The sequence below is a fragment of the Rhinichthys klamathensis genome, unplaced genomic scaffold (genome assembly GCF_029890125.1).
Source record: "Rhinichthys klamathensis goyatoka isolate OS25496 unplaced genomic scaffold, OSU_Roscu_1.1 h1tg000176l_1, whole genome shotgun sequence".
Taxonomy (NCBI): Eukaryota; Metazoa; Chordata; class Actinopteri; order Cypriniformes; family Leuciscidae; genus Rhinichthys; species Rhinichthys klamathensis.
Genome location: NW_026606705.1, coordinates 3,152,351 through 3,170,030, shown reverse-complemented (window position 1 = coordinate 3,170,030; position 17,680 = coordinate 3,152,351). Strand labels below are relative to the sequence as shown.

Below are 17,680 nucleotides of genomic sequence, written 5' to 3'. Positions count from 1 at the left end.
GTTTCGTCAGGGCGTGAAGAAATATAGAGCTGAGTATCATCAGCATACCTGTTCTGCCTCTGTTAGAGGCTGTGTATGATTCATGATGGACATTTGCTTTTATAAATATTATATTTTCGAGATTTTATATTTTGTATAAGTTTTGTTTTTGCCTGCCGCTATTATGCACGTTCCTATTTGAGGACTTTTATTTTGACGTGTTTCCACGAGCAAGACACGTTGGGTAACAGGAAATAACGAGCTCATGGCGCAGTGAGTGCTCAACATATGTTTGTTATTCATCCGAGTCAATCCTCCTTCTAATGCCTGTCAGAAGCATTGGCTGTAAGTTTATTTAAATCATATATCTTTCTAGAATATTTTGCAGGAGTTTAAACGTGATATAAGCAAAGATGTTTATGTTTTGCCGATGATGTGCTGTTGATAATGCTTCTAATCGGACTCTGTGTTCTTTCTATATGAATTTTATTTGTTATACTCTTAATAAGTATGATGTCATCTTGATTGTTAATAAGTTTTTTTTTATATTTCTTTTTTTTCATTTACAGTTTTACTCGGTTCAATGGCTGGCGTTTTTGCCCATGTTAACTGCACTATGTTGAATCATTAAATTTGGCTTGCTGTTTATCTATATTCACGCTTGGGAAGCAAAGATTTAGAGAGAACAGTACAGTAAAAATCCATGGATCAGCGGGTGCAGGAGGATCATACAGATATAATCATGGAAACTGAAGTGAGTGGAGGGAAAGAAAAGGCATCTTCAGAGGTCAGTTCTAAACGCTCATCATCTTCCTCCAAGTGTTCAGTTGCTAGTGCTGCCGCTAAAGCTAGAGCCTCAGCAGAAGCTAGAAGCAAGATGGCGTTTTCAAAAAGTCAGTTTGAAATGAAGAAAGAGAAAGGCAGGCTGGAACAGGAAAGACCAATGGTAGAAGCGAGTCTAGAGGCGTTGGAAATTGAAAAGGAAGCTGGCGCTGCTCTGTTAGAAGTTGAAGCGTTAGAGACCGCCGGCAATGGAACGACAATCGCAGTGAAACGAGCACACTTTCATCACATGTGATTTCAATGAGAAAAGAAGAATATGCAAAACAGCTCACTCAGGTGAGCTCTGACTTTTCTACATTACCTTGGAAAAGCTCTTTGTCAACCTGTTTAAATTAATCGACTTCACGTTTAATAGATAAGTCTCAGAGCTTGAGCGCTGCATACGACGACAATACAGTTCAGGAGCACAGCCGAATCTATGAAAGCGATCAACGTACAATCTGCCTTGTTCCAAACCAAATACTGCATCTAAAGCATTGCCACATCCAGATCCTGCTTTACAAAGGTACACAGTCCATTCAGATACGCAACATTTCTCTCAAAGTCAAGCCATGCCTATGTTAGACTTTGCTAAATTCTTAGCACGTAGAGAGCTAGTCACCACAGGACTTACCAAGTTTGATGATAACCCAGAGAACTTCAGAGCATGGGAGTCTTAATTTGTTAACGCTACGCAAGACTTACAGCTCGCAGCCAGTGAGGAGTTGGATTTATTAGTCAAGTAGCTGGGAAAAAAATCGTCAGATCATGTAAGAAGGATTCGAGCTGTATATGTTACTAATCCACAAGCTTCTCTTCAACTGTCTTGGATGAGACTTTAAGAATATTATCCCACTCCGGAAGTGATAGAAAGTGCTTTATTTAAGCGCTTGGATAACTTTCCACGTCTATCTCCAAAAGACAACACAAAACTAAGGGAGCTTGCAGACCTGCTCATGGAGCTGCTTGCAGCTCAAGGAGATGCATACCAACCTGGGTTAGCTTATCTCGATACCCCTCATGGTATTATACATATATATATACATAGATTTTCAGAAAGATTTCGATACAGTCGATCATCAAATTCTGTTAAACAAACTTCTTTCTTTTCATTTGTAATCTTCCGCAATAGATATGTTTACATCATATTTAAGTGACAGATCTCAGACTGTAAGAATTGGCACAGTAACATCACAGCCACGAGTGTGTTCTATGGGAGTTCCACAGGGCAGTATTTTAGGTCCTTTACTTTTCCTTATGTATATTAATGATCTTCCCTGTGTTCTGAATTTTTCTAGTTCTTTGCTGTATGCTGATGACACAGTTATTTTTCTTTCTGGTTCTAATATTGACACAATCAATCACAAACTTAACACGGATTTGCAGCATTTACAGAACTGGTTGCAAGATAATCATTTAACACTTAATGTCAAGAAAACACAATGCATGTATTTTTATTCATCTAGAAGACAACTATCCATATCTAATCCTATCACTTTTTCTAATCAAACGCTTTCAATTGTATCAGTGTCACGATGTGGGTTTGTGTCTTGTCATGTTTAGTGGTTCCCTGTCTTGTCCATTAGTTATCCCAGGTGTTTCTTGTTAACCACGCTCCTCTGTTATCCTGTCTAGCTTGTTTGTCCCTTATTATTTAAGCCCTGTGTTTCTGCCCTGTCTTTGTGAGTTGTTGAATGTATGTTCTGTTCCAGGATTAACGTGAGTGTTGGTCGTTCCTGTGTAAAGATTTCTGTTCCAAGTTCTGAGTCTCTGTTTAAGTTTATAGTTTGTTTAAATAAAGTGTGTACACTGCGTTTGGATCCAGCCTCCTCTCTGCCTTCACCGCATCACGTTACAGATCATCACAGAACAACTCACCGCAATATGGATCCAGCAGTTGTCAGCAACCAGGCCCTCAGAAGTTTCCTTGCCTTGATATTTCAGGAGGGCCAGTCCAACGAGAGGTAGGTGAGGGACTTTATGTCGTGCTGTCATCTGGGGGCTTTAGACGACCTCGAGCTCATGGACTTGTTTTGGAGCGGGTTGGACGAGGACGTTGCCCAGTTAATGCCGGATGACTGTACCAGCTGGACCCTGGAGGGGTATGTCAACCTGGCCCTCTTCTGGAGCGGTTCATCATTTACTGTGGGCGTGGAGGAGAAGAAGCTGCGTGAGCCTGCGCTTCACGTCAGCCCGGTCGCGCCCGCGCTCCACAAGCCTGCAATTCACGTCTATCCAGCCGAACCCGCGCTTCACGTGAGCCAAGTCGAGCCTGCTTTTCACGACATGCCTGAGCTTCTTCCCGCCGAGACCGACATGCCTGAGTTTCGGTCTTCCGAGCCCGCGACTAACGTCTGCCCAGCCGAACCCGCGACTAACGTCTGCCCAGCCGAACCCGCGGTTCACGAGTCAAGTCCCGAGTCAAGTGAATCAAGTTCCGTGTCAAGTGAATCAAGTTCCGTGTCAAGTGAATCAAGTTCCGTGTCAAGTGAATCAAGTTCCGTGTCAAGTGAATCAAGTTCCGTGTCAAGTGAGTCAAGTTCCGTGCAAGTTCCATGTCAAGTGAGTCAAGTTCCGTGTCAAGTGAGTCAAGTTCCGTGTCAAGTGAGTCAATTTCCGTGTCAAGTGAGTCAAGTTCCGTGTCCAGTGAGTCAAGTTCCGTGTCCAGTGAGTCAAGTTCCGTGTCAAGTGAGTCAAGTTCCGTGTCAAGTGCCGTGTCAAGTGAGTCAAGTGCCGTGTCAAGTGAGTCAAGTGCCGCCGAATCAAGTGAGTCGAGTGCTGAATCTAGCAAAGTAAGTGATTCAGACCAAGTGATTGAATCAAGCCCAGTGACTCGCCGTCGCAGGAGGAGGGGGACTCGTTCGGCTCGCCAGGCTCCGGTGAGTGTATCCAGACGCCTCGCCCTACCGGCCCCGCCTCTGCGCCTCGCCCTGCCGGTTCTCCCCCTAGATTCTCTCAAGTATTTTTTGGGGGGGGCAGTAGAAGGCCCCACGAGAGGACCATGGAGGTCGCGTCGCCATGGTTTCCTGTAAAGGCTTCTCCACCATGGCCACCCGAGGAGGCTTCACCTCCATGGCCGCCATCTCGTCCTACTCCGCCCTGGCCGCCATCTCGTCCTGCTCCGCCCTGGCCACCATCTCGTCCTGCTCCGCCCTGGCCGCCATCTCGTCCTGCTCCGCCCTGGTCGCCCACGCTCTGCGGTCCAGGCCCGTCGTGGCTATGTCCTGGTCCCGTTCCCCTGCACGGGCCTGGCCCTCCATCCCTCCCCCAGGATCGCCTTCGCTTTACCCCCCACCTGGATCGTCTTTGGAGCGTCTGGAAGCCGCTCCTTAAGGGGGGGGGGGGTTATGTCACGATGTGGGTTTGTGTCTTGTCATGTTTAGTGGTTCCCTGTCTTGTCCATTAGTTATCCCAGGTGTTTCTTGTTAACCACGCCCCCTCTGTTATCCTGTCTAGCTCGTTTGTCCCTTATTATTTAAGCCCTGTGTTTCTGCCCTGTCTTTGTGAGTTGTTGAATGTATGTTCTGTTCCAGGATTAACGTGAGTGTTGGTCGTTCCTGTGTAAAGATTCCTGTTCCAAGTTCTGAGTCTCTGTTTGAGTTTATAGTTTGTTTAAATATAGCGTGTACACTGCGTTTGGATCCAGCCTCCTCTCTGCCTTCACCGCATCACGTTACAGATCATCACAATCAGCATATAAGTATTTGGGAGTCTACCTTGACTCACATCTTACTTATCAAGAACATGTTCAAACCCTAACCAGAAAGTTAAATCAAAAGTTATATGTTTATAGCAAAATTAGACCATATTTGTTGTTTTCTGTTTCAAAAACCTATCTTCATGCCATCATTCTGTCCACTTTGTCGTACTGTTTACCTGTTTGGTCACTAACAACAAATGAGATTATTGAACCAGTAATAAGACTTTATAATAGAGCTCATAAGATCCATGTCAGGCTCCCAGGCTGGACTCACCACTGTACTGCACTTTCTTTGTGTAATGCCTTGACATTTTAGAACACTACGAGATCATTTATAAATGGACTTTTGCCTTTACCGGCTTTTAGAAACTGTTATGGACAGAGATCTTTTTTTTATGTGCTCACAAAAACCTGGAATGAGATCCCACAGCACATCAGAACTATCACATCAAGAAGACTGTTTAAAATAACATTTGTTCGCCATTTAGTGGACAGGTATATCTGTGACCATTGAGACGGCTTTATAGCCCCTCCTGTTGCCCAATATCTTGGTTTGTGTGTCTGTTGTTGTCTCTAGCTGTCTAGTGTGTGAACCTTTGTTGTGTATGTGGTTTTATGTTCTGCAGAGCAGGAACCTGCTGAAAATCAGTTTATACTGAGCCAGGCCCGATTGTCCTTAATCTTTTCCTGTTTCAAAAATATAAATAAATAAAAAATTAATCCTATTGTGGAGAAGTTACCATCAGGTTTGCAAGAAAAATGGCTGTTTGCTGGCTCATGTTTCAAGGATGAGAATAAGGTTAGTTTTCCCCCATTCTCTTTCTTCACTCGTTTTGTTTGCAGTGGAGCTAAAGCCAGGAATGATCCTAGTTTCAAGCTCTCAATCAGTAGCCATACAGTCATGAGAAATGAAAAAAATCCTCTATAAACATGGTGCTAGTAGAGTTCCTGTGTCAGTGCACAAGACAGATGTCTCCACAAATGATGAGTCCGAGTCAGCGAATGTGAAGGAGACTATCAGGAGAGACTAGAAGCACTGCCCTATTCACAACAAACCGCATCCTCTGTCAAAATGCAGAGCCTTCAGGAAAAGGTCATTGATAGAACACAAGAATCTCTTGAAAGAACATAAGATGTTTCAAGTGTTGCTCTCCAAATCATGTTGCCAGAGATTGTCTCACAATCCTCAAATGCACTGAGTGTGATTCGGATAGACATTGCAGTTATGCATCCTGACATAGCGCAGCCCCTCTCTAAACGTCCGGTGCAAGAACCAGACACAGAACAACACTACCCCAGAGGTAACTTCAATGTGCACAGAAGTTTGTGGAGAAAGTACTCCAATGTGATCCCGTGCGAAAATGTGCTTGGTGCGTGTATTTCCTCAAGGACAGTTGGAACGAGCCGTCAAGATGTATATCATCATTGACGACCAGAGCAACCGCTCCCTGGCCAAAGGAGAGTTCTTTCGGCTATTCATAATCCAAAGTAACCCCTCTCCATATTTGTTGAGAACATGTGCTGGTTCCATATAAATATCTGGAAGAAAAGCGGTAGGCTTTCAAATAGAGACACTGGATGGTAAGACGTGTCTCGATCTCCCACCACTAATAGAGTGTAACAAGATAATGAGCAGAATTTCTGAAATTCTCTTGCTCATTCACACTTAAAACCTGTGGCACAGTTAATCCCGAAGCTAGATCCTGATGCTCAGAATCAGATCTTAATATTGCTGGGAAGAGACATGATCCGTGTACACAAAGTGAGACAGCAAATGAATGGGCCTCACAATGCACCCTTTGCACAGCAGTTGGATTTAGGTTGGGTGATTGTAGGTGATGTCTGCATTTTCTTTTTAATGTTTTTTTTAATTTACATTTATCAAGTGCAGTCATACAGTACAGTCATGATGGTACAGTAAAGTGTCACGGGTCAGTCTACAAACAGAAAAGCAGTCCATAGATATCTTTCATCTCAACAATAATACATGTGAGGTAAGATCCTTCTCTCCGCAATACCACATATATACCTACTATCTACTAAATCAGGGGTTCTCAAAGTTTTGATAGGTGAGGGCCAATTTAGGAACCCAACATTGAACTGAGGGCCGCCAAAGTGGCGGGGGAGAAAACGAAGAAAAAAACACTGAAAAGAAAATCCCATTTGAAATTATTTTAATGACCAGGTTGCATCTCTACAGTTTACATTAGTTGCAATAAACACATTTTAATTCATAACTGAGGCTAAACCTGGCAAAACTTGTGAAAATTTTGGGGGGGAGAGAAAGAAACTTTTAAAATAGAAGCTTACCAAACAAGTCATCATCATCATTCATTTCTATCATTGCTTGTCAGTCGCGTTTCCATTATTGCAGATTTGCATATTATTATCTATCTTTTTTAACCCGTAACTGAAAAACGAAAAATGAACGGTTGTCTTTTTAAAACGCAAAGTTGAACAAAATTTTAATTTAAACTGGCTTCACCAACTGCTGCGCAAAAAAAGTAAAAATCGACAGACTTCAGATTTTTGTTTAAATGACTTTCTGCCCCTTTATTAAACATTTTAAATATTCACAAATTAATATGGAAAACATGTCGATTTTACTGGTTTTCTAAGGCCAAATTAGAACCTGGAATTTATATTTTTCCCGCAGTGATGAATGAGAAGAGCCATATAGCCTGTACGTGTCTGATCTAGCCTGATTTGAGTTATAGGCTAATGATAATAAATGCGTCTGAAAAAACAGCGAGGCATTTTAATTGTTTATTAATAAACTATTGTTTTCTAAGTGTCGGCTAAAAACATATCTCCATCTCCGCTGTTAAGCAGATGCGCTTTTAGAGAGAAATCCACCTTTCATACGGATTACATAATCAGGTATTTGCTTTCGATTCGAGTTTGTTTGTTTAAAAGTGCACATTTTAAGCTTTAGCCTACAGGCTATATTTTGTTTCAGTTCTCGCGCTCCAGTTCACGGAGATCATGAAAGCGCGTAGTAGCCTAGGCTACTGATTGTTTTATTTTATTTTACAAAAGCACGTTTTCTTGTTATGAGTTTACACAAATAAAAGTAGTTGCGAATAATGCATTATTATTTTCTGTATGACCAGAAATGATAGACTAGTTTAAGTTGTTTCCACTGTTGATAGGAGAATGCAAGTGTTCGCGCCCGCGAACATTTTGAAAGGTAATGGAAACGCGGCTATTAATAAGCTTGACATTGTTAAGATTATTATTAAGTCACATTGAATATTGATTACTTGGTCAACATACCCTTTTAAATTGCAATGGGATTTGTGGTGCTGGTTTCGGTTGGCCACGATTCCTATTCCTGTGTAGACAACCACTGTTCCTGGTGGCCTTGGGAGTGAGGTCAAGTGCGATCGGTCGGTCGGACCATGTAATTACCGCTTATGCCTATGGATGCCGCTAAACACCACTAAACGGAGATATTAATTTTTTCAAAGCAATAGTTTTAACAGTTTTACAGATGTTATCGCGGGCCGCCAGAAATGTTTCGGCGGGCCGCCATTGGCCCGCGGGCCGCACTTTGAGAACCTATGTACTAAATAATACAGTAATTTTTACATTGCAAATGACCATTACATTAAGTGAATAAAATAATAATAAAAGAAAAATATATAATATTAAGAAAAGAAAATGAGAACACACAACATAAACGTGTGCACAAATGTGCATGCACAAAAATAAATAAATACAGTAAGAATAAGGAATCAATTCTACATATCAATCATATCAAATGAAAACGTAGGGCAATGGATGACCATTTATTTAGGAATACATCTGCTTTCAGTTGTAATAATGCTGTTGTATGCTCCATGTTATAAACGTCTTGGATTCTTTCCCTCCATTGTCTAACCATTGGAGGGTGTGGCTTCAGCCAGGAGGCCGTGATTTACCTTATTCACTATTAAAAGGACTCTCAGCAAACATGTTTGGCTGTTCTCTTCAAGATCAGCTGGCAGTACCCCCTAGCACAAAGTGTGATGGTTCAAGAGGTAGATCTATACAGAGACATTTTTTTGTACATTTTGCCAGTATTCTGATATCTTTAGGCAGTCCCAAAATAAAAGCGTGTGGTCTCCCACCAAGCCACAGCCCCTCCAGTAGCCGCCTGAGGTGTTACTCCATTTTGATGTTATGAATGGAGTTCTAAAATATCTCATCTCATTTTAATTTTCCATCCAAATTCCTTCCTTCCTTCCATTGACAAAGCACACAAGCCAATGGTGAGTGTCTTTAAAACTAATATCCTGGAGAACGGCCGCCCATCTCTTCTCACTTCATGCCAGAGCCACATCAAAGTGAAAGAGACCCTTAAATGGGTTTGGGAGTTTTTTGTATTTCCTAGTTCGGGGAACAGACACAGTCTCTATATGATGATATCTAGGTGAAAGAGTCTCTATGTGATGGGATTTATCTGACCTCAGTGACAGTCGATTTAGCCAGTTTGCTGCTTCCTGACCTGACCAATTCGTCATATTTGAGCTCTAAGACTATGTGCCATATTAGAGAAAAGAAAAGAGCGGCTAGAGAAAAGAGCAGCACCATCCCAGGAGGGATGAATACCATCTCTTTTCAACAGGTCAGGTCTGCCCCAAAAACTTTTCCAATTTTCTATGAATTCTAAATTATTTTGCGGACACCACATAGACAGCCAGCCAATGGAGTGAGGACAGTCTACTAAGTATCTCTTCACTCCGGCGAACAGGGAGGGGGCCAGAGCAAATTACAGTGTCTGACATCGTACTTGCGAGTTCACGCACCTCTTTAACGTTAATTTTAGTGATCTCCGACTGGCGAAGTCAAACATCATTAGTGCCGACGTGAATAATAATCTTAGAGAATTTACGATTAGCATTAGCTTACACTTTTAAATTTGCTTTGATGTCAGGCGCTCTGGCTCCCGGCAAACATGTGACTGGTGGCTGGTGTCTCTATTTTCACGTTTTGTGTAATACAATTGCCAATAACTAGGGCACATTCAACAGGATTCTCAGTGGGTGTTTCTCTGAGTGGGGAGAATCTATTTGTTATTGTAATCGGAACAGAAGAGCGGTGTTTTGTCCCACGACTACAGCGTCTCACGGTCACCCAATTGCCCTGCTGCACAGGCTCTACTTCAGCCGGAACCGAACAATGTACAGACTTCACTAAACTAGTCGCATCCAAAGCAGTATCTGAAGCCCTTGCACTCTTACTATCCTCGATTAAAGTTTGGATGCGTGTCTCTTTTGGGGACACCCAAGACTTATATTACATCTTGTAAAAATGTGGCATAATAGGTCCACTTTAATACTTCTGTTTTGGTTTAAAGGTGCTGTATGTAACTTTTTGTATGTAATATGTTTGCAGATATTTAGGAAACATGCTAAGTTCACATTCTCATTTCTCTGAAAAACACTTCTACAGTCAGTTATTTTACTTAACATTTTACCCGTTCCGTGTTGTCTGTCGGTTTTTGTTTTGGTTTGTGTGATCTCGCCCACTGCCAGTTCACCCAATAGTATTTCAACACCCAGGGATGGCAGTTGTCAGGAAACACAGCGTATTGCAGCCTTGGAAACGAGCAAACAAACTGGGTCAGAGATTGCAGATTCCACACAGCCTAAAAAGCCTCTTTTTGAACAAAATCTCTATGAACAAGAGCATATTAAAACATGGATAAATCAACTCATTAACTAAGTCTCCTCAGCTTTCATTGTCAATTGCTCTCGTTCCTGTTGCGTGTCCTCAAACTGGCAACTCGCTTGAGCATCGAGTCTGAGGAGGAGGGGCGGGAGAAACAATAATCTCTGATATTTTGAATTTGGACTGCAGTACCTATTTCGACCACTAGCTGTCATTCTTACAGACAGCACCTTTAATTTAATAGAAGAAGAAAATGACTGGCCATCCCATCTTTTATATTATTAATAAGTCTGCAAACTTAAAGTTGTGTAGTTTTGTCTGGTTGTAAGGAAGTATAATTCCTAGTATCATTGTCATATCAGTGAAATCTAATGATAATGTCCCTCAGTTAAAATGTATACAAGCAGAAAAGCAGAGGACTTAATACTGAGTCCTGTGGCACCCCGTACTTGTGTTGATGAAAAGATGAAATGTCTTTATTTATCGAAAGATTTCATGTTGTCAAAAGATAATAAGTGATATCTAATGATACTGTCCCTCAGTTGAAGTGTATACAAGCAGAGGACCTAATACTGAGCTCTGTGGTACCCCATACTTGTGTTGATGAAATGGTGAAATCTCTTCATTTAACAAAAGATTTCATGTTGTCCAAAGATCTAATAGCACTAGAAGAGGCTTTTATGCTTTATGTTGGTTTTGATGCTTTAATGCTTTCAGGTTGGTTTAATGTACAGTATGTGTCTTTGTGCCAATAACTTGTATTTGTCATTGTTTTTTTTTATGGTTTTAGGCCTAATGGCACTGAAAGAGGAGTGTCAAGAACTGGATGAAATGGAAGAGACAAATCAGTATGAAAAACATAATGATTTCATTACTGGAGAAAAATCCACACAAACTGAAAAGGCTTCCCCACAAAAAGGATCTCAGAAGACCGAATCCAACAGTTATTTCACCTGCCGTCAGTGCGAAAAGAGTTTCAATCAAAAACAAAACCTTGAAGTCCACATGAGAATTCACACTGGAGAGAAGCCTTTCACCTGCCAGCAGTGTGAAAAAAGTTTCACTCAAAAACAAAACCTTAAAGTACACATGAGAGTTCACACTGGAGAGAAGCCTTACACCTGCCAAGAGTGTGGACAGAGTTTTACACATAAAGGAAACCTTAATACCCACATGAGAAGTCACACTGGAGAGAGCTCTTTCACCTGCCAGCTGTGTGGGAAGAGCTTCTCACGAAAAGAAAGTCTTCAGACTCACATGAGAATTCACACAGGAGAGAAGCCGTTCACATGTGGTCAGTGTGGAAAGAGTTTCAGATGTAAAGTAAACCTTAATTGTCACATGAGGATTCACTCAAGAGAGAAAAGTTTTATATGTCATCAGTGTGGAATGAGTTTCACAGAAAGCAATCACCTTAAGAGTCATGTAGTAACTCACATCGGAGAGAAGCCTTTCATGTGCTATCACTGTGGAAAGACTTGCTCAAACAAGGCAATCCTTGAAGTTCACACAAGAGTTCACACTGGAGAAAGACCTTTCATCTGTCCTCAGTGTGGAAAGAGTTTCACGCTTAAAGGAAACCTTAACATTCACATGAGGCTTCACACTGGAGAGAGGCCTTTCACTTGTCTTCAGTGTGAAACGAGTTTCACTTTTCACACAGACCTGAAACGTCATTTGCAAACTCATTCTGAAAAGAAATTGTAGTGTTCCTCAGTGTGGATTCCTCAGGTTTACAAAAAAGAGCATTCACTCTGGAAGAATACTATTTAATTTTGATCAGTGTAATAAAAAATGATCATCAAAATTATAGATAGACCTGAATCATATATTTAATTTTATATTTGATTATTTAATACAACGAAAACAACATATTGAATAAATTACCTTCCCTATTGCCGTGAAATTCCACAACTTAAATTAATATAAAAAATAAAGTATATAGACCGAACACGATATATTGCAGCCTTCTGTGAAAATGTTTTAACTATGGTGCTAGAATTGACTCAGAATTAATGTATTTACAAAATATTAATAAATGTATAAGGTAATTCACATTCATCACTAATATCTCATATTTGCAAACAGCAATTTACACATTCAGAACCTACACTGTCTCTACACCGGACACGAGTGGCAAGAGCAAAAGACAATAGAACCCATTATTATTAGTGATGCTGTGCTTGCACTGCATGTGGCGTGATGCAACACAACAAATCCCCGACAGTAAACTGATGCTTTATGAATGTTTCTGCATGTACAGACTGATTGTTGAATCTGCATTTGAAAATTGTCACGTGTATGAATCACCTTGTATTTGTAAATTTTTAGACTTTCTTGACAGGGCTCAATTTGTATGTGGGTCTGTCCAGGGCTGCGTTTCCCAAAAGCATCGTAAGTCTAAGTTGATCGTAGAACAATTGCAATCAGTGGTCTCTACAACCAAATTAGGCTTACAATGCTTTTGGGAAACACAGCCCAGAGCTGTTAAAAAAGAGTTGCAACAGCCTTTGATCTCACCACCACTCTTAATAAAACTAATCTATATAAATTGAGTGGTTTAGTCCAAAATTTCTAAAGAGACTTTATATGATGACCAGATTTAATTTAGGTTTTTATGCACATATAAACATTGATCAGCGAACATAAGCACAACCGTACTTGCTTGAAGCACGAGAACAAACCTCATTGGTTCTTGCGGGAGCTCAAATGGGCTGCGTAACACATGAGTATGAACCTTATTGGTTCTTTGCAAGTCAAGCAAACGTTTGCTTGAGGTGCTTGAGGTTTTGTTTACCATATCTGATGTGAATGTTGAGGAATGTTTATATGTGAATAAAAGCCTAAATTACATGTGTTCAGCATATAGAGTGATCATGTCTCTTCAGAAAACTGAACCGCTTGATTCATATGGACTCGTTTTATCTGTTTAAAAAATGAACAGAAGTCTTATGGGTTTGGAACAACATGATGGTGAGTAAATGATGACAGAATTTGTTTGGTGGGTGAACTAACTCATGCACAATGCGAATTTATTCCATTTACTACATTTATAGTAGAATTTTTTTTCTGGGGATTGATGAAGAGAACGTTTATCAATTGTTCTGTTTAATTTTGAAAAGAATACTGTACAACATCTCAAAACAAAAGCAACAGTTTGCATTCATCTTTTGAGTTATGAAATTGTTCAACCAACAAATTACACAGATTACACAGTTATAGAAACTTTAGTAGCAAAACACACATTTGTAAGTTGATTACTCAAAAAAAGTAATTGTTCAGTTTAAATTCAATATAATTGAGTAGTGGCCCTGGCCCTAGAGTTTAGCTCCAACCCTGATCAAACTTACCTGCCTATAGCTTTCTATTAATCCTGTAGATTAGTTTGTTCAAGTGTTTTTGATTAGGTTTGGGGCTAAATTCTCCAGGAGAGTGGATCTCGGGGGCCAGAGTGGACCACCCCTGGTGTGGTGAACCAGAGAAGTCCTCTGCCCTATGACCAGCTACAACTCCTCCTCCCACCAAATACTGGTGTGACGTATCCCAATCTTTCAGAAGGAGGAACCAAATGAAATATTCTGAATGATCAATCCACAATCTGACCTGTGATGCAGCCTGGAATCATAATCACACAATGATGGTTCATTTGGCCAGAGTTTGGGTTCCTTGACACTGTCACCTTTGGCTTGCTTAGTTGGGGACTCTTAATATTCAGTAATATTATTGATTTGATTGCACTGACACTTTTGGATGAGAATGAAACTTGAACTGAATTACCGGTAAGCTGGATGAAGAAGACATCACTGTTTTCTGCAGAACTGCTTTATAGCTTATTTGACTTATTTGACATAATTTATGTTTTTTTTGCAGCATCACCAGTGTTATTGAACTGAACTGAATTGAATCAACATTGAACTGATTCAAAATGAATAATGACATTATTGTCTTCTGTAGAGCTGCTTATGGCTGAATTGAACTAATTTCATAACTGATTAATTTTACTGTCACTGAACTGAATAAACACTGAACTGACTAATGTCACTATTGTCTTTTTTAGAACTGCTTTTACAGCAGAGTTGAATTCCGTTAGTCAAGTCAAGTCATCTTCATTTATATAGCGCTTTTAACAATGGATTGTTTCAAAGCAGCTTTACAGAGATAAACATATAATTTAAGGTAACAGAGATTGTTTTGGTTTTATAGCGGTTCTTGAATAATGTTATTTCCAGCTAAAGTTAATTTTGATTGATTCACCTCCGTCGAAATGATCAGACTTTAAACGCGAACCTGTGATTAACGCTGACGGCGTTCACATGCACATTCAGAATTGATTCTATAGTTATGTGCTTTTGAAAATATGTGCGCTGGTTTGTATATCCTAAACAAACTACTTGTCTTGCCTATTAATTTTGATACAGAATTTTGTTTTATTTTTTCACTTCGGGGTACGCGAACCAAAATTCACAACGCTTTATCTGTAGAGTGGGAAAGGGATAGGGAGAGGATAGTTGACACTTCAGCACTGCATTGTCATCGGGTCCAGGCGAATCTCCTTCGTCAGATCTGGATACGGCCTGGATCCGTCAGGCTGCGGGAAAACCTCGGGATAAACAAAGACACTAATATTAGCGTAGATGCCATTCTTCTTACGATGTAACGAGTACATCAAGATTTAAGGGAAGTGTTCCCAGTTCCGGCTGACCTAATCTATGCAGCCTAACATTGTATTATAGAAGTCTATAATGTATTATGTGTATGCTAGGTCAAAGAGATGTGCTTTTAGTCTAGCTTTGAACTGACAGAGTGTGTCTGCTTCCCGGACAATGGTAGGAAGACTGTTCCAAAGTTTTGGTGCTAAATAGGAAAAGGATCTACCGCCAGCAGTCGATTTAGATATTCTAGGTATTATCAACTGGACGGAATTTTGAGATCGCAATAGACGTGAAGGACTATAATGCGTTAAGAGCTCGCTCAAGTACTGCGGAGCTAAACCATTTAGTGCTTTGTAAGTAATCAACAATATTTTAAAATTTATTCTATGTTTAATAGGGAGCTAATGCAGTGTTGACAGAACCGGGCTAAGATGGTCATATTTCCTGGTTCTGGTAAGAACTCGAGCTGCTGCGTTTTGAACTAGCTGTAGTTTATTTATTAAGCGTGCAGGGCAACCACCCAGTAGAGCATTACAATAATCTAGCCTTGAGGTCATGAACGCATTAACTAATTGTTCCACATTTCCAATGAGAGCATATGGCGTATTTTAGATATATTTTTAAGATGGAAAAATGCAGTTTTACAGATACTAGACACGTGGCTTTCAAAAGAAAGGTTGGTTTTAAAGAGCACACCCAGGTTCCTAACCGACGACGAAGACTTAACAGAGCAGCCATCAAGTGTTAGACAGTATTCTAGGTTATTACGTGTGGAAGTTTTTTGTCCAATAATTAGAATCTCTGTCTTTTCAGAATTCAGTAGTAGAATATTACTAGTCATCCAATTTTTTATATCAGCTTTGCATTCCGTTAATTTTGTGAATTGGTCAGTTTCGTTAGGTTTTGAAGAAATATACAGCTGAGTATCATCGGCATCACAGTGAAAACTAACTCCATGTTTCCTAATGATATCTTTTAATGGTAGCATGTACAGAGTGAACAGCAACGGTCCTAGTACTGAGCCTTGTGGTACGCCATACTGAACTTGTGATCGATAAGACATCTCTTCATTTACTGCTACAAACTGATAACGGTCAGTTAAGTATGATTTAAACCATGCTAGTGCAATTCCACTAATGCCAACATAGTTTTCTAGTCTATTTAAAAGAATGTTGTGGTCAATAGTGTCAAATGCAGCACTAAGATCGAGTAACACTAATAGAGAGATACAACCACGATCGGATGATAGGAGCAAATCATTTGTGACTCTAATGAGAGCAGTCTCAGTGCTATGGTACGGTCTAAATCCGGACTGAAAATCCTCGCAGATATCATTTCTTTCTAGAAAAGAACACAGTTGTGAGGATACTGCTTTTTCTAATATCTTTGACAGAAAAGCTAGATTCGAGATCGGCCTGTAATTGACTAATTCTGTAGGATCAAGTTGTGGTTTTTTAACAAGCGGTTTTATCATAGCCAGTTTAAAGGTTTTTGGTACGTATCCTAGAGACAAAGAAGAAGCATCTCTTTCAGTAGCTTAGTCGGTCGGTATAGGATCTAACATACAAGTTGTTGATTTAGATGAATTAACGAGTTTGCAGAATTCTTCCTCTCCTATAGCAACAAATGAATCAAATTTTTCCTCAGGCAGACTACAATGCACTCCCTGATGCGATACTGTGGTAGACGGTTGCATAGTTATAATTTTGTCCCTGATATTATCAATCTTATAAGTGAAGAAGTTCATAAAGTCATCACTGCTGTGTTGCTTGGACACTTCTGAGCTTGAAGCTTTCCTTTTCGTTAGTTTAGCCACTATTTCAAATAAATACCTTGGATTATGTTTATTTTCTTCTAATAGGGTTGAAAAATAAGCAGATCTAGCAGCTTTTAAAGCCTCTCTGTAAGCAATCGAGCTCTCTTTCCATGAAATCCGAAATACCTCTAGTTTAGTTTTCTTCCAGTTGCGCTCCATTTTTCTGGCTGCTCTCTTAAGGGCCTGGGTGTGCTCGTTGTACCACGGCGTTGGACTATTTTCTTTAATCTTCTTTAAGCGCAACGGAGCAACTGCGTCTAAAGTGCTGGAAAAGAGAGAGTTAAAAGTTTATGTTGCGATATCAAGTTCTTCTAAGCTATCCGGGATGCTGAGATGATGAAACTGATTAGGAAGATTATTGATAAAGCAATCTTTAGTGGCAGAAGTTATAGGTCTAACATATTTATAACACGGAGTCGGCTTTGGAGCCTTGGCTAAATGTAATTTACATGAGACTAGATAATGATCTGAGATGTCATCGCTCTGCTGCAGAATTTCAACGGCATCAACATCTATTCCATGTGATAATATTAGATTTAGAGTATGATTACGACAATGAGTAGGTCCTGCCACGTGTTGTCTAACTCCAATTGAGTTTACAATGTCTTTAAATGCCAATCCCACTGCATCTTTTTTATTATCTACATGTATATTAAAATCACCAACAATTAGTACTTTATCTGCAGCCAATACTAATTCTGATAGAAAGTCCGCAAATTCTTTGATAAAATCTTTATGGTGCCCTGCTGGCCTGTATACAGTAGCCAGCATAATTCTCAAATGTGATTTATCGTTTACACTATATATTTTTACATTAAGCACCAATACTTCAAAAGAAGTATATTTAAAACTAGATTTCTTAGTGGTTTTGAAAATATTACTATAAATTACAGCAACACCTCCCCCTTTGCCTTTCAGACGAGGTTCATGTTTATAACTGTAATCTTGTGGGGTTGACTCATTTAAAATAATGTAATCGTTTGGTTTTAGCCAGGTTTATGTCAAACACAGCACATCTAGATTATAATCTGAAATCATATCATTAACTATGAGAGA

At 40.0% G+C, this 17,680-nt stretch overlaps 1 protein-coding gene across 1 annotated transcript in view; it reads left to right on the top strand.

Moving 5' to 3' along the window:
• Positions 1-12,648, top strand: part of LOC130092434 (gastrula zinc finger protein XlCGF8.2DB-like) — a 32,759-nt gene extending 20,111 nt beyond the window's left edge. The window contains exon 2 of the mRNA XM_056260290.1: positions 10,947-12,648. Within this exon, the coding sequence (XP_056116265.1) occupies positions 10,947-11,863 (917 nt within the window). The 3' untranslated portion in view covers positions 11,864-12,648. The remainder of the gene's footprint in view (positions 1-10,946) is intronic.
• Positions 12,649-17,680: the final 5,032 nt, after the last annotated feature.